This window comes from Cupressus sempervirens, chromosome 4, assembly GCF_028749045.1.
Source record: "Cupressus sempervirens isolate cs-2001-9-10 chromosome 4, ASM2874904v1, whole genome shotgun sequence".
Classification (NCBI taxonomy): Eukaryota; Viridiplantae; Streptophyta; class Pinopsida; order Cupressales; family Cupressaceae; genus Cupressus; species Cupressus sempervirens.
The window spans coordinates 913233991-913252282 of NC_143121.1; the positions used below are offsets into that span (position 1 = coordinate 913233991).

General features: G+C 37.2%; 1 protein-coding gene across 2 annotated transcripts in view; it reads right to left on the reverse strand.

Annotated features, from left to right (window-relative positions):
* Nucleotides 1–17931, reverse strand: part of LOC149564371 (Transducin/WD40 repeat-like superfamily protein) — a 55669-nt gene extending 37738 nt beyond the window's left edge. For both annotated transcript variants that reach the window (XM_089827432.1, XM_089827431.1), the window contains exons 1-5: nucleotides 17163–17931; nucleotides 11399–12453; nucleotides 10643–10733; nucleotides 10220–10377; nucleotides 10042–10093 (exon numbers count right to left, since the gene is read on the reverse strand). In XM_089827432.1, the coding sequence (XP_089683558.1) occupies nucleotides 10042–10093; nucleotides 10220–10377; nucleotides 10643–10733; nucleotides 11399–12453; nucleotides 17163–17565 (1759 nt within the window). In that variant the 5' untranslated portion in view covers nucleotides 17566–17931. The remainder of the gene's footprint in view (nucleotides 1–10041; nucleotides 10094–10219; nucleotides 10378–10642; nucleotides 10734–11398; nucleotides 12454–17162) is intronic.
* Between the last annotated feature and the right edge of the window lie 361 nt (nucleotides 17932–18292).

Genomic DNA, 18292 nt, shown 5'->3' on the forward strand with positions numbered 1-18292 from the left:
TATCAATAAAGATATATTTGTGTTGTGTGGCTATGTTTTTTTCCCTTCATTCTCGAAGGGATTTCCCAAGATATTTCCAATGACTTTGTTTCAGACTTGTATCTTTCTTATTGTTGGTTATCTTCATTGATTTCTGGGCTCTAGTTTTAACATGGTATCAGAGCTAGGTTATTTTTTGTTTAGGTAGACATTCTTTGCCTTTCGTCGATCAAATTGTTTGACAATGGAGAAGAAGTGCTCGATTGGGTTATTCTTTTTGTGTGCAAGGTGTTTGAAGTTAATCTATCTGCACCTTAGTCTATGTTGGTGTTGGGTTCGCATTTATGGTTTTTATTGTTTGTGCTAGTCTAAATTTTTAATTACTCCATGTGGGTAATATCTTCAGAGTCTATCAATGAATGATCTCCGCAAATTCATCAATATCGTGGGAGTCTAAGCGTTGGCTCTAGACTTTAAATTTCTCTTTTTGTCATCGTGATTGCATCTCTCCCTCTATATGAGTAATCGTGGCAGTTTTTAATTTCAGTAGAGCCAGTTGTTTTTCTTCTCTAACCATTTGTATCTTTAGTATGGTTTGTAGGTTATGAGAGAGACAATTACGACTTCTCATATCTAGCTTCTTGAAGCCGTCATTGCATTTTCTTTTCATTTTCAAACTTTTTTTGTTTCTATGATATTTTCTCTATTGACCTAAGAAGTGGCTTTCATGAAAAGCTTTTTTTGAAGAATTTGAAAATGGTCTTCTTGTGATTACTATGGATGAAGTCATGTAAAATGACAATACATAACAATACGTCCATAGGTGGAGCTCTCCTTGCCCAAAAATGTTGTCGAAATGGGGCATTGCTAGTATGTGAAAGGCAACAGAGTGACGAGAAAGCAAGGATTTGGCATGTGAGCATGATTGTTTGATGGGCATGGAAGAACACAGGTGGTTGACACAAGGAAACATGCCATCATGAATCAAACCGCCCTACTTGCTCAGGACCTCTGCGTTCTGGATGCTCTCCTTTCTTACCCCTCTACGTTTCTTGATCCATGAGTTTGTTTATTTTATGCAATATGTTACAGAAGTGAAGGCTTCGATTCATATTGTGGATTTTCGTGTTGCATCTCCCTTATTTTAACATTAAGCCACATGTGTCTCTATCTTTGCCTCATATTATTTTGTGTATGCAAGAGCTGGGTCTATCGTGCCAACTTTGCATACAGTATGGACTTCAACGGTGATGCCTATGTGGCATTCAAGCTGGACAAAACCATCGGTATTAAATATCCAAAGTCGTTAACAGCTCTCCTTTTCTTCTCAAAATCTGTGGTAACTGAAAAGGTCAAGAGCATTTATGAAGGGTGTTATTGTTGGTCTCCAACACTAGAATTCATAACGTGTGCCAATCTTGGAACATTAGAAGTTAATGTCTACAAATAGTGACAAAGAAGGGATTCCATCAGGATGATGCTCACAACATCCTACAGGGAGACTTGCAGGCATGGCGCAAGCATAGTCCCCTTCTTTGTGTTGGCGGATCGACAAGAAAGGTTACTCTCGAGATGCATGTCGAGTTCCTTCAGCTTTCTCAAAGACAGTGATATTTTTGCTCGAAGAGGATAAAGCGACCAAGTATGGACTATTCCGGTCAACATCTTTTGTCCATAGTGAATTCTTTCTATACGAAGTATGGTCCATCTCTTTATTCAAAAGGAGAATCAGTTTCTGCAAAGGGTGATGATTGAGTAAAGGTCTAGTACCTTGACTAAGTCACAGAAATATTTGAACCATTTTTTACGGTTGACAGTATTTTCTATAAAGGAATAAATTGGATGCATTGTTTGGAGCAGTTGATAGATATGACTGAGCTGATAGATATAACAGAGTTGTTAAGAAAACCTTAGCAAATGACTTGGAGATAAGTATTTTGATAATGAATAGTTATTATATCATTCAGAATAGTTTATGCTTTTAGCATTAATCTATTTGATGGGTTGAAATTATGATCTCTCTTTGTTACAGGATGAAGCAATGAGATCATGTTGCTTTGCATTTAGATGGAGATGTTGAGGGAGATTTTAGCTTCAAAGGGAAGCTTCATAATTAAGAGGGAGTGCTTATGGAATCCCCTTCATTGTTATATATGCTTGTGACGCTTACAAAATTTGTAAATTTGACTTGAATGGAATTAAGTTTTATTTTGTTATGCATATTTTTATTCTTGTGTGAATAAATGAGATTGTAAGATCAGCTATGGTAACTCTTTCACTATGCGATAGTGAACATCATGTTGAGAGAGTCCATGATGTCATCACGTTGAGAGATTCTGTGATGGGAGTTGAATGTCATGTTGAGAGATTCCATGATAGTTTACGTTGAGAGAGTCCGTGAATAAAGGCTTCGCTATGAGTCTTGCAATCTTTTCATGTTGAGTGACTCCATGAATATAACTCATTGTTAGAGATTTTCATGTTGAGTGGTTCCATGAATATCACTCATTGTTACAAGTTTTCAAGTTGAGCGATTCCATGAATATGACTCATTGTTACAAGTTTTCATGTTGAGTAACTCCATGAATTATGTTTTGAATTCATATGATCAGAATTTATCATTTACATTTTTGGTTGTAGCTTTGTGTGACTGTTCAGCTAAAGATCTCTCTTGCTAAGAGGGAATGTTAAAGTCTATAGCTGCAATAGAGATCTTTATCTCTCGAAATCTGGATGTTATTACCATTATTGTCATCCTCATCTAAAAGGACACTTAAGTTTAATTTGTAATATTAAATGTAAATGACATGTGTCATTCACATGCATTGAGTCATGAATATTTCAAGAGTCATAATTAATTATAAGAGTTATAAGAATCTCAAGAGACCTTTGGATATAATGTGAAGAGTCTCTCCTATCATTATATATTCGCATCAAGCAAAGGATATTGTACACTTGAACTTTTATTATCAATAAAGATATATTTGTGTTGTGTGGTTGGGTTTTTTCCCTTCATTCTCGAAGGGTTTTCCCAAAATATTTTTGGTGTCTTTGTTTCAGTGTTATATCTTTCTTATTGTTGGTTATCTTCATTGATTTCTAGGCTCTAGTTTTAACACGGGTTTCGAACTCTTTCTATAAGGATAGATTGTTTGTAATTATCTCTCATCTTTTTCATTTCTGAGAATACAATTGCATATTTTCAAAGCAAACCCTCGCCTCTTCTTGTCTTTTTCTTCTTTGTGACAAGTTTTTACATGCAGGAATTCATCGGGCTTTGTCGATTTGTATTGCGTATTGCTCAAATCCTTCATGGTATCAAACTCAAATCTGTTGTAGCTTGTTCGGTATTTGGAGAGAAAGGAGAACGAGGTTTGACAAATCATATCTCGTATTTTTTGAATTTTTTTGTGAAAACAGGGGTATCTCTAAAGGCGTCAAAACCCCCATTTTCAAATAAAGTTTGTCAATATTGGACGACGTTGATTTGGGAGGCAAAAGAAAATTACATAGCAAGGTCATATGGCCTCCTGTACGCACTCTGAGGCACAATTTTTTATTTAAAAATCGCAAATTTACCCCTCAAGCCGACGGGGTTAGGCGGAACCGCTAGCAGCCACCAAAACCACTAGTGGCAGCAGTAACCGCTAGCTGTCCTACTAACCACGGCAACTCCCAACAATCATTGCCGCTAGCTCGGCCACCGCCGCCAACAGCGCCTCCCACTCACCGCTGTCACTGCGGCTCAACCACTCACCACTCAGCGTAGCAGCCACTCCTCTTGTGGTGGTTTTTTTAATTTATTTTTAAAAAAAAATATTAAAATTATGTGCTTTCAAAGGCCCTATTCGTTTTTTGCAATATCTTAAGCATACGGATGTCTTTTTTCAATCTGAAGAAGCATCAGAAAGCTGCTTTCGAGACGAAGACAATGGATCAAGTATTTTTAGGAATTTTTCTAGTTTGGTACCTATTATTGCACTCGAAGTTTGTTGATGACTTCTATCTTCCATGGGGCATAACTTCTTCGTTATAACTAAATTTTCCAATCTGAAAAAAAGCGTCGAAATGCTCTTCTCGAGTACTTCCCATATTTTCTATCATTTCACCAAATATTTTGTACCAAGTATTTGTGATTCGTATCTTAAGTTTTTTTTTTGCTCCTCTCATTTATGCATTCCCTCTAGCACTTGGGGTTTAATATTTTGCATTGTGGGGGGTGTTTTGTCATATTGTTTCTATTATTTACTTATGTAAACCAAAACTACATTAAAAAACAATTCAACAACTTCTAAAACAATGGCCAAGACCTCTTCTTGTCTAGAACTTCTGACCCCTCATAATTATTACACATGAAAAACCTTGATGACACAGCTTCTCCGGTCAAAAGGGTTGTGGTCTTGTTTAGATGTAGTGCAGCCAATTTTACAAAGGCCTTTTGAGGTTATGCAGCACAGGAACAAGATGGATGAGGTAATAGGATTGATTACTTTACAGGTCTCCGACAGTCTACAGTTTCATCTTGATGGGTGCAATACCCCTCTAGCTATGTGGACCAAGCTAGAAGGCTTTTTTGGTACAGTGACCAAGTTCAGGGCACTTCAAATTGAGACAGAGCTTACCTCTCTTACACCGAATTCTTTTCCTTTCATTGAGGACTTCTTGATGAAATTCAAACAACTGAGATCTTTATTGCAAGGTTGTGGGAAAACTAAGACTGACACTAGTGTATCTATCTGATTCTTTCTAAGCTTCGTGGAAACTTTCAAATTTTTTCTTCTATCTTCTATTCCACCAAAGATGCTTTGGGTAATAGATTTACCATGCCTTCCTTTGAGGTTTTTTGTGATCGTTTGACTCGAGAGCAAGCTAAGCTCTCTCAGTTGGATTCTCTCACAGGCTCACAGACTTATGCATTGGTAGCTCGGCCATCTTCAGGGACGAAAAAGAAAACACAAAAATCTCATTCTACAGAGTCTGAGATTGATTCCAGCACTCACAATTCATCAAGGCCACCTCCTAAGGGGGGGTTAATCAAAGCCAAAAAGACCGAAGTGTGCTTACTGTAATAAGCCTAATCATGGTGATTCACATTGCTATGAGAAGAAATTAGATGGCTATGCCAAACAGGTTTCAGATGGAAGAGCAGCACTGATATTCCTTCTACTTCTCATAGACCACCTTCATCATCATCATTTCAATCAAATGGTAAAGATATAGGAAAGGGTCATGCACTATGTGCAACCACTATTCCTCATTCTTTTAGATGGTTATTGGATTCAGGTGCTTCACACCATATGGCATCTTCTCAGGATTTCTTCTCTTCTTTTGAGGCTTCTCCTACTCCACACATTTTAATGGGAAACAACATTGTTATGACTATATGTGGGAAAGGTTCTATTGACATTGATGATAGTACATTTCATGATGTACTTTGTGTTCCATCTTTGTCCTCTATCCTTCTCTCCATTTATCAAATTACACACAGAGGGACAGGGAAGACAGTTGAGTTTGCACAAGATTTAGTGCACATCACAAATAGTGAGACAGGCAATATTATTGCTACGAGGACTGTTGATCATGCTTCCCACCTATATTCCTTCTCACATTTTGGTCCGATATCTCCACTATCGAAGACTCACTCCCTTTTTTCAAGAGAGTCTACTGAAGTGAAGTCAAGTCGCATGAACTTATGTGTTGTTCCTGAGACCAATGTTGTGACTTCTACACCTACAACTCATGTTCAGATTCCATCTCTTCAATAGGATTACTCTTCAACATTGCCTACTATTGCAACTCCAATCATCGAGCCACCTACTTTAGTTATTGAGGATATATCAAAGAACACAAAACTTCTCTCCAATGACAAATTCAGCACACCTATTATTCCACCTCCATTGGAGATTCAATTTTAGGATTCTAATGCTTTCTCCTTTGACCATCAGCTAGGAATACCAATTGCACCTTACATACATGGGTTTTATTTTCCGTGTCCACTGCCTTTGTTTCCTTCAGATTGAAGCCACGTTGGTATGCTCATTGACACAGGAGTTCTACCATTCTAGGGGGGCTATGGAGTCTCAAGCTTCTATCATGGATGCTTTCATTGTACTTATGGTCTTGAGAGATTTTCTTGAGATGTTTCATTTGTGCATTTTTTTTCTATCTCTTTTTGAAGTAGAGTTTTTCCCACTTGGTTTTCTCTATTTCTCCATTTCATAAAGATTTGGTTGTGATTGGGTACCTCATCAGACCTTGTTGTTGGGACCCAAGTTTGCTTTCAGCATTGCATTGTACTTTCCTTGCTCTTTCTACATTGTTTATAGTTACATTGTTGCTCATCTTAAGGAAGGAGGGGTTAGAGAAAAAAGTTAATTTAATTTCATTTATTAAATTACCTTTTCTCCCTTCTTAAGATTTCACCTTTATGCACTTTTGCATTCACATTCAATAATTAATTAGTAATTATTAAATGGTTTTTCCCTTTTAAGTTACCATTTTTCGGATTTTGATCTCTTTCTATAAGGATAGATCATTTGTAATTATCTCTCATCTTTTTCATTTCTAAGAATACAATTTGCATATTTTCAGAGCAAACGCTCGCCTCTTCTTGTCTTTTTCTTCTCTGTGACATGTTTTTACATGCAAGAATTCTTCAGGCTTTGTGGATTTGTATTGCATATTGCTCAAATCCTTCATATATCCCATGAGGGGTCCTGATGCAACCAACCATTGTCTCATGATGGCACTCAAAAGGGTCCCTAACATACCAATACTAGGAATCTCTAGAATAAAGGTGTCATAGGAGTTGAGTCAAACACCTTTGCAAAAATCTACAAAGCAATGCTAGACCTTCGAGGAGTAATGGTGTGCTTCCTCTCAATAATAGCTCTAAGAGTCAAAATTTGGTCCGTGATTTGAAAATCTTAATAGAAGCCCACCCACCTTCTAGCCCAAACATGTCTCTGATCAAGCTTGCAGGAAAGAATCTCATGTAAAAATATCACATATAGTTTAGAGAAAGTATGCCCCACTGTAATGGTCTTGCAATTGTTAGGATCTTAGGCCTGGCCTTGTGGATCAAGTGAATAATGTGATGTGACCAAGGGGGAATCTTGTGCAAACAACCCTATTAAGAACATCTATGAGAAATGGGCACGAAACTATGATGCCAAACTTGAAGAGTTTCACCTAGCCCTTCCTCATCAGCAACTCTGCTACAATTCATGGATCTAATCATCCTATCAATATTGCAGAAGGTGGAAAGGAGGTAGTTGGGGGAGGGGTGATAGCAAAGGAGGGCAAACTAGGGATATCATAGAGGGTAGATGTGTGGGAGATTTAAGAGATGTGGTCGAGGGTTAGGGGAAGGGAAGACATGCGAGGAAAGAGGTGCAATAGAAGGACTTAGAGGACTGAAGGAGAGAGGTCTGAAGGGATTGGTTGCGATGTGAGATGAAGGCACGCTTCTTGTGATGAAGGAAGTGGCAGCAAGAGTCTTTGTGTTGCCCACAAGATGTCGAGTGGAGGGTGGAGGATGTGTGCAACTTGCAGTGGAAGGATTTGCAGTCATCATTGTACCATTGGTTCATGGAGAATGTACTCCTACAAATAGAGGAGGGGCTCTCATAGGTGGTGTGCAGAGGCAAGAGAGGAGGGCAACCTCCCAAATGGAAGCAGTGAGATGACCCATCCAAGATGAGATGTACTCATACAGAGGGATGCAATTCAAAGGAGCAGTTGTCTGAGGTGCATGCTAAAGAGGTCCAAGTCCCAATTGTCAAAGCTAGGGGAGGTATAGGAAGGGGGGTCGGGGGCAAAGGGGACGGAATTACAGGGACAAGAGGGGGCAAAGAAGGGTGTGGTCGACAAGGGTAAGGCAAATGATAATGAAGAGGTTGAAAGCAAGAATGAGGGAAGAGTCAGCAAGGGCGTAGTCCATCAAACTCGCACCACCGCACTAACGCCAACAAACGAACAAACCAAAGTCGAGGAGGCTGGGAAGTCCATTCAAGATCGCCAAGGCCAAGTACTCACACAACTAAAGGAAGTGGTAGTCATATCTTGTAAGGGGGCCCAAAGAATCATCGGAGGACCTTTGGAAGCCCAAGGGGGGTGGATCAAGCATAGATTTACAAACCAAATCTGCTGCCCAATTATGAATTGGAGTATGTAAATCTCTAGTTTGTGCATTGATGTTACCAATAATAAGAATATCCCATAAATAAGAGATTCTAATGATGTTTCATCAAACAAGTCCATGAAAGGGTCTCCCTCAGGCATTTATCGCATACATGATGGAGGCCAATGGAATGTAACAAACCGCAACGAAAGGTCTCTAAGACGAGTAACAAACTGCAAAACTAAGGTCAAAGGTCTCTAAGACGAGTAACAAACTGCAAAACTAAGGTTTCTATGTTACTACTTGTTGATGTATATATTTTATAATTGTGTTCATGCTCCTATGTATATAGTCGAGATATAGTACCCAACAACCATAAAATTTTGTAATGATTTAGTAACTTCTGCCAAAAATCAATGCAAGACCTGTGTATTCTCATTAAATTTTATATAAAGGGAGAGGGCCCCTATCTTGGGCCCCTATCTAACTTTAGTAATAAAAACAAATTCTTATAGAAATTAGAAAATTAGAAAAATACAATAAATTATTAAAACTTCAACCAAAAAAGGTCTAAACATTATTTAAACAAAAAATTAACAAAGAAAAAGAAATACAAAAAAACTATGTTCCACATTGTTTAAGGGACAGGGACAAGGGGACTGCAAGGGACAACAATATACAAATTTTTTAAGTGTGTGAATTTTTCAAAATATATTAAGACATTATAGATTCACAAAGGGACAATTGGTGAATGTTTCCTATGGTTTCCTACTATCTTTTAAAATCAAGGACAATTGGTGAATGTTTCCTTTTTGTTCCACTATACCCAAAATGTTTCTGGGAGAGAAACAAGTTCCCTAGGAACAAAAACACAAGTTTCTGTGTAACACAGCAAAAAAAAAGACGAGGAATAAAAATTGAAATATAATAAATTAAAATATTACTAAATATTCTATTTATAATTATAAATTAAGATCAAGGAAGAAAACGGAGAAATTGGCAGCACAGGAAACAAACAGAACCAAAAAATATCCAAACTCAAATACCAATCATTAAAACTCTTTGATCAAACCAGAATCAACTACAGTTTTCAACAAAGTCAAATCCTTGACATGCCATATGATTTTGGGAAATATATTTATAATTTGTTTTTTAAAGTTAGCCAAAAATCAAATTAAAGAGAACAAATTTCCACAATCCATTATATTGTACTAGTATGTTTCTGGATTCGATTGTGTTAAGATTTTTACCATCGAATCCAGAAACATACTAGTACAAAAATCAAATTTCAACAAAGAAATTCAGAAAACCCTGTGACTTAGATCACATAGTAGGCAGGCACAAATGTACTCTATGCAGAAAAGAATGCCACCATAGCCAAATTGATGTGCAATATACCATTATTTAAGCAAACATTGACCTCAGAGAATTAGGTTCATGGCATGATAGCATGCAGAGATAGTGAAATCTAATCAGCTCTGCTCACCAACTTGACCAATCACAAGGCCACAGAAAACAATCAAGAGTTGGTCCAAACAAAAGCTGATGACAACACATCTGGATCCCAAGATCCATTCCAAAGTCACCAGCAGATATCAGTATCAGGTCCTTAGGAGTACAGTTCTAGCCTACTATTCCCGATCCATAGGGTGATGCAGACAATTTTTATACATTGGCTAGGCAATGGACATGGGGGCCTGGGCTCACAATACCACCTTTTGGAGATTTATGATATGCATAAAAATTTTCGTGAGGTTCACAATGAGTGATTGTGATAGTCAGTCGAGAATGTGAGTTCAGTTGTAAACATGATTAAAAATTGATGGGTTAACCACAACACACAAAACAACAACAACAACTAGTCAGAATCACTAAATAAAAATGAATAAAGCAGAGTATTAAAAATAATCTCTCAACATGAAAGAGTGTTTGTGACATACCTGATGCATTATAGGAAAGGCACTTTCCCTTGTGGGTACCAACAAATGCCCCCTGCTTCCTCACACAAAACATAGCTTTAGAATTCAGTCATGGGGTTCCAAACATCCTAAAATGTTTTCTTATTTTCAGTTTAAAGATTTCATTAATTAGATTGGCAGGAGGAAAAAATGTGAAGACCTGTCCATCAGGAGTATAGCATGCAGCAGTAACCATTTCATATATATCAGTCCAATCAACAACTTTGCGAGAAAGAATACTCCAAATTCGAACTTTTTTGTCAAGTGAGCCACTAATGAAGTATCTATCATCAATAGGGTTGAACTGGATGCATGTGACTGTCACCCATGGCAAAATCAAAAAGAAAATAAGTTAGCTTCCTAGTTACTCAAATGAGCATCGTACAAACAAAGAAAACATATACAAGTACCACATTTTTGTCCTAGCTAACTCTGCAGGATTCCGCTTCAATAGAATATATTAGACAATGTCATAGACTGACAAAACTACTACAATAAATTTATACCAATTCTAAATTGGTAAAGGCATCTTCAATTAAAATACAAATCAAAACAAAATTAAGCAGACCAAATTTCAGCTTACCATAGTCATTATGTGAAAAAACTCTTAGACAATTTTTCTGTGATATATGCCACAATCTCACCGTCTTGTCCATTGATGATGAGAGTAGATACTGTCAAATAAAAAACTAGATTCAGTCTAGTACGAGTTTAATTTCTTTCACCAACAAGATTTCAAGCAATTCTTATATATTAACAGTTTGACCTGGGCTAATAAAAACAATAATTTGAATTAACTCAAAAAATAAGAACTCTGTTGTATGTTAGAATAAGCATATTTCATTAACTAGCTTTCAGGCAATTCTTGTAAGTCAGCAACTAAACGTTGACTAATAAACCTGCTACTGAGCTCATAAAATCGAAACCCTACTGTATGGTAGAATAAGTATATACGTGCCTACAGCATAAAAGGGGAGAGGCTTGTGCATAGCTGATTGAATTCAACTGAAAAGTTGATCACACATGTAAACCTCCTCTATAATTTATAATTATGTCACTTAATTATGAAATAGCATACCCACGTATACAGTGCTTACAAATAGAAAGGAAAGGTATTTTATCAACTGGCCTATGTTGCAATATACAAAAAAAAGGTGGAAAGATCGATTGCAATCAACCTTTCAATTAAATCCAAAGTGTTATGCAAATGGAATGCAATGTAGCACTGTGAGTTCATACAGAACTCTACAGTTACAAACAAATATGTAGATATGCTTCAAAAAAATACAGTAAAGTGACCATAAAAGTAATCACAGAAGCCAGGTCAAAACAGACTAACCTGAGATTGGGACCATGAAAGGTCCAATATATCATCCACATGACCTTGAAAAGAGCAGTAAGGCCTTTCTGAAAGCATAAAAATACTCTCAGGTAGGAAAATGCAGTCTGCATTTGTGCTTGAACTCTTTCTGCCACCCATGAACATGCTTTTTTTCTTCCTATCTGCAGGGTTTTCAATATTCATAGATACATACTCTGCTGAACCATTGGCATTGACATAGTTGTTAGAAATACCCTCTTCCGGTTTTTCCACAGATACATCTTGTTTCTGTTTCGATTCTGTCACTTGCCACACATGAACCGTGCGATCCTGACCACCACTAGCAAGATATCGGCCATCCAAACTGAATTTCAATGCCCATATCGAACCTTGATGTGCCTTGATTTCTTGACCCATGAAAAGTGCACTGAACTCCTTGCAAGACTTACCGTACTGCCATACTTTCGTCTTTTTTAGCATATTGAAAACAACATCCTGGCTCTCATCAGTTGCAGAACTAGATCGCCGACCACCCTTTTCAGAAGAGGTGTCTCTCTCATCACTACTCCTCTTCTCTTTGTTAGTACTCTTCATTGTGTGAGCAACACCCTTTATTGTCTTCAGCCAACCTCCTTTCCTTTTTGTCTTTACACCATTTGTGCTAATCGAATCAGAACTCTGTTTCTGTGTTCTTTGTTCTACACTTTCCCGCTTCATGAGTTCTTGAACAAGAGGACAATGCCCAACAACCCTTTGAAAAAACTCCTCACCAGTTAACTGCCTGCCAGTATCTACTTCCCTAAGTTTATTCCATGTACCATCCTCTGCTATCTCATTCACAACAAACTCCTTCCCATTGTCTAAGTTTTTTATCTTGCAAAAAAGCTCTCCACTGCTATCAGTGGCAGAGTTAATACCACCCCTAACTTCACATACCTCATCCCTAAGTTCGCCACTAGAGAAACTCTGCAGAGAGTGCAATTTATTTGCCTCTTTTGCATCAGTTTTATTTAATTGACCCAAATTATGTTTCCTTTGATCAAGCTTAATCTTGATGTTATCAGAGTTGACATCTGTTTACAGAAAGGCAATCAGTTAGTGCACCTATCAAAACAATCCCAACACCATCTACAGTTTAATCATGCATATCTCGATGTAAATAAACTACTTCAATTGCATTTGAATTTTTTTCAACTAATTTAATTATATTTGCATATATTTGGTGTAATCTAAAGGTAGTTGGTTATAGCATAGCTAGGGAAATGATTTATTCTTCTCAAAAAATGCCCTGGATCATCTAGAACTTATTTATAGTTGGATGTACTTAGTCTCTAGATAAACTCACTTGTCTAGAACAACAAATAAATTGATCTATTCACTTCTACAAAATGTACCAGAGTTACCTGGAAAGTTAATTTATGCGCATTTGGTTATAACATGTCTGCATTAGATGCTTCTGGCCAGTTTAGCTGCAAAATCAGTATCTATTCTACTCTCAGTAGTAGGAACTAATCCAGTGTTCTCTACAAGTGGACATCAAAGAGAATTTTAAATTTATGTACTAATTCAAAAACATTTAAATAGTCAAGCGAGGCAAAACCAATCGTTTTCAGAACTTTCCTGGTGTGAATTACAAATCTAGACTAATTCCATTTGGGTACCAAGTGTCACAGAAGAATTATTCTCTGTTCTTCTAGTACTGCCCATGGGCAATGTGCATGAGCACTGCTGGGCACTGTGCATGAGCACTGCTAAGCAATTTTATTTTTTCAATTTATTTAATATAGTGTAAACAGCTTTGTAGAACTGCCCTGGACACATCTAGAAGTCCAATATAAGTGTATTTGGATGCAAACGGCCTGTTTAAAAGATATTTGGCAATTGAAAAAACACATGTATATATGCTTAATCTACATTCAAAAAAAATTGTCAAACGTGAGAGGAAATTAGACACTGTTTGGCGGAAAACTCGCCCACAATCAGCTACAAGTCTAATTTAAGTGCAATCAGCTTGAACAGCTAGAGAATAGGCTTCTGTTCTTCTCAGAAATGCCCCAGACTCATCTACAAGTAAATTTGCGAACTTCCCTAGATTCTTACCCAGGTCTAATTCTAAGCATTTTTCAATATGATTGGTCGAATGGAAAAGCATTTTACTATCATTGCTAGAGAAACATCATATGCTCTACTCAAAACTGCAATGGGGATATCTAGGAGTTCTACAAAATCCATCTCTATTCTCCACCAAAACACCCAAGCAACATCTGGATTCTACAAGATTAAAGTAAGAACTTCCCCAATATTATCTACAGGTGTAAAGTGTATGCATTTGAATGTAATTAGTCATAAATTGAATGCATTTAGCTAGTTCAGCCAGGCAGTCATGACATGTACAAGTATAATTAAGAGAACTTAGATAAAAGTATTATAATTTAAAAGGATTTAAAAGTATTAAGTAGTTTAGCTGAAAAAATTGTTCTTCTATTCCCAAAATTACTCCAGGATCTTCCAAGTGCATTTAGCTAGTTCAGCCAGGGAATCAAGTCACTTACTAAATGTAATTAATAAAATTTAAAAACATTGACTTGTTTAGCTGAAGAATCAGCCTCCTATTCTCAGAACTATAAAAGGATCTTCCACAAGAATACATCAAGTGCATTCCAATGTAGTTAGTTCAAAATTAAATACATTTTAATATTAAAGGTCACTGAACTCTGATACTGTGGAAAAATGCCTCAAGATTATCTAAGCAAAATTAGATACTGTAACTAAGGAATAGATCTCTGTTCTTCTCAAAGTGTGTCAAGTTCATCTAGCCTAAATCAAGAAAATATACAAGCTCACCAAATAAAAATCATTATGATATTATAACACTTAAATTATATGCATTCAGTAAGCATTACTAGGGAAGATCTCTACTGTTTACAGAATGTCAAGCACATTATTTGGCTAGAGAATCTAGCAATCACCGGCTCTTGTCCTTTGGTTATATTCCACAAGTCTAGTTTTCCTGCAGTTTGAACTTATATGTCCTAAATGAACATTTGACCAGCAATAGCAGGGAATGGAACTCTGGTCTTCTTAAAAGTTAAAACTGGCCCAAAGCTATTAAAAAATCTAATCAGAGCACATTTGCAACATGCACCAAAGGAGCCACATTCTCAACTGCTCAGTACAACACCATAGGTTTAATTTTAAATGGTTATACAAGTCCAATATTCAACATATTTGACCATTGTTGCCAGCCAACCAGTTTATGTTAACCACCCCATGGTTATCTGTGTACATAACGCAGTTGTGTTTGGCAGTACAGGTAATGAATCACTTATTGAAGTTATTCTTCTTCTCAATATCACTTTAAAACATAATTTGAGTACATTTAGATCTAAATCATAGATGAAAAACTCGTAATTGACTCACAGAGATTGCAAGTACTCGTGAGCCCAAACTGGCAGCGAGTGGCTCCCGCAAAAACTTGTCACAGTTTTTATGCAAGTTTGCATTTATTCTCTTGCATAGAACTTGTCCAACACCCATTATTTTTCTCTAAAATTTGCAACAACAAAAAACCTCACCCAAACAGCAGATAAAAACCTGTTAAAAAGCAGACACTCTAAAGTGATTTCAGGTCATGTCGATGTACAGTTTACAAACTGAAAGCAAAATTAGGGCATGCAGGAGAGGATAGGAAAAATCAGAGGCTAGGTGACATCTATTTTTAAAGTAAAGTACTGTTTATTTTTTTAAATTTCTAACTTTTCCTTCGAATGTTGGTGTTTTCTTAATTTTCCTAGGAAGTTTGGTTTTCTAAATGTTTTTATTTATTTAATATATAATCAATTTTTAATATTTTCATAACTAAATATAGAAGATAAAATTTAATATATAGTTTATTATTAAAATGTATAATTATATTATATGAATAAACAAAAAATTGTTCTATATTGACAACCTCTAAAAAATACAAATGTTTTATATGATTGAATTTAAATTTTGAATTGTATATGATGGAAATCAGTAATAACTGGAATGTCCTAAGAATTTAGTGTTTTTGACAAATATTTTCAAAAGTTACATATCTTCAAATGTTTAATAAATTTGCCAAGTTATTACAAAGTTTTACCCCAATTTTTTGCTTAGTCCCGAGTTTTTTAAATTTTGGTGACTGCCAAATTATAGCGGAGTTCAAATTTCTCAATTATGGATCTAATAACATGAAATTCCCGTATTAAATGTATATGGCTGGTATGACATGGAAATTAATTTTGATTAACCAGCCCAGATTTATCTGCAAGCATCCTTTAAGTTTGTATAACCACTGTGGTAAGTAAACACTCAGATCTTCACAACATTATAATTCAAATCCAGTTCAAGCATATTTACATAAATCATCAATTGAATACACTTGGCTAGAATGGCCAGTAAACTGTCGAAGGATTATCTCCAAGCCTGATTCAAGCACATCTAACAAGTGAGGTAAAATAATCACCCTGCTTTTCTCAGTGTCAATTATGGGCTTTAAATCAGATTTAAAAAAACCTTAAGCTAGGTTCATTTTGTTAGAATAGCGGGAAAAACATCACTATTGACTGCCCCAAGTTTAACTATAAACAGGTGCAATCTTAGCACATTGAACCAATGTACCAATGAAATTGTCCCTCTCCTCCTCAGTACTGTTCTGAATGTCTATTTCAAACAGCATTTGTATCAATTTTTATTTGGCTAGTATTCCAAAGGAAAGAATCTACGTTGAGGGGCCAAAGTGTATCTAGGAGTCAAATTTAAATGTGTTTCATCAGCATATCAAAGGAATCGCTCTCTCTTATTGTCAGTACTACTCCAGAAGTCCAGTTTTTTATCCCATTTTAATGTGCTAAATCCTGAATTAAAAACAATTGGCTAGTAAAGTCAGGGAATTAATCTCTAGTTTCCTCTGAAACCGGTCTTCCAAGCTTACATTATGTTGTCTATATTCAAGTTAATGCCTTACTATTTCTGGCAAAGTATAAAATCCTTAAAAAGTGAGTTCCAAACCTAACGCCACAAGTTATCCTTTAGGTGTGGACTTAAATTCACAGTTATTTGGTTCTGAGTTCCCAGAGTCAACTAATTTATGCGTATTATAAAAGGGATCCTTCTCTCTTCTTCTCATTACGACTATAATAGTTTAATTTTCGTGCATTTGGATCTAATGAGATCCAAGTATAGTGCACTTACCTGAAGTGGCAAGGAACTCTATAATAGTTTAATTTTCGTGCGTTTGGATCTAATGAGATCCAAGTATAGTGCGCTTGCATGAAGTGGCAAGGTACTCAGCCTCTGATTTTCTCACTGCTGCCCCTAGTCTAAGAGTCTAATATGAGTGTATTTGATCTCTCTTCTTCTAAATACAACATTAATACTTCCGTTTAAGTTCGGGGAGTAGTGAGTACTTCCCTAGGGTTATCTAGGAGAGTAATTCAAACACATCTGGCTGGCGTAGCAAATAAATCGCACGTTTTCTTCTCAATGTTACTTTACAAGCTCAGTTCTAATACATTTTGATCTAATAAGTCCTCAATTAAATGCCTGAAAATCCTTTAGCGAGGGGCACAATCTCTTAAAACTGTCCAGGATTATCTGTATACAAATCTAAAATAAGATGATTTAACCGATGTGGCATGAAAACCATCCTCTTATCTTTTCGTTGCAATCCTAAGACGCAAATTCAACCGCACTTCAGATACAGTAAGGCTAAATCAAACGCATTTCAACTCAATTGGAGGAAAAATCGATGGCTTACTTGCTAAATTGCGAGGATTTGGGCCGTCCGACAATGGCATTTCCAGAATAGATCCATCTAGGGCTCTGTCGCTGCTAGTACACTCCGCCGAAGACTGAAATTCAGAAAAATGCACTCGCCTTTCACTGACACTCGCATCAGCTTTCGAATCCCCGTCATTGCAGAGCCCCAGCTCTCGGAGAAGCCGATGTCGGCGTTCCTTCACAGAGCCGGGCTCGCCCTTCCAAATCTCGTACTTCGAAGAATTCTGTTTACGATTAGCTCCGTCAACGTCATTCTTATTACGTCGATTCGATAAAGAGTTTTCCTGCAAAAGATCAACATCTTCCTCTTCTTCCGAGGGCATTCGGTCCAAAGACTCGAAGAATTGAACATCCTCGTCGTCATCGCCGGAGCTGCTCATCGTGCAGGCAGCATCGCTCAGGAATAACTCGATCACCACCGAGCTTCAACCAGACCGATAAATTCAAACCCTCATCACTCCTCAATTCTTTGCACCGGCATCGAATCCCACGAACTTCTCACACGACACTCCTCGAAAGACAAATCCCAGGAGTCGCGGAATCCAGTCTAAGGCCGTCGGTGAGGAGATCCAAACTTCCAGCACAACGCATTTCTTTCTTTCCTCTCTGATAAACAGGGCCCCCTCTTCTCTCTCTCCAAACCCTGGACCGATTCAGAGAAAATATATTTAACCAAAAACACTAAAAAAGCAGAGACTAAAACAGCAAATCCGTGTAGACTTTTCACCCTCCGTAAAACCCCCATATTTTAAAACATTTTAACTTAACCTCGGGATCGAAATTTGTTATCCGCGACCGCCGGTAGCCCGCGCGGCCTCCAGCCGGTCGCCTTTTGCGCCGGCATTGTCCCGATCGTACCCTCGACGCGTGGGAGAGTCCATCACGGGGAACCGACAACTGTCAGTGAATTATATGGGGTTGACGTGAGAGAGAGAAACTTAAATTTAATGAACCGAGCCCGTTAATTGAAAATCTGGAGCGTACACGATATTGTCCGTCCGGAGGCCCTAGCGTGGCGCAGGTCACATGTTCGAATCCAGTAGACGTTGACAAAACATGTGTGACGGAATTATATCTTGGTCGCCCCCATGAAATTTTTGAGGCGTG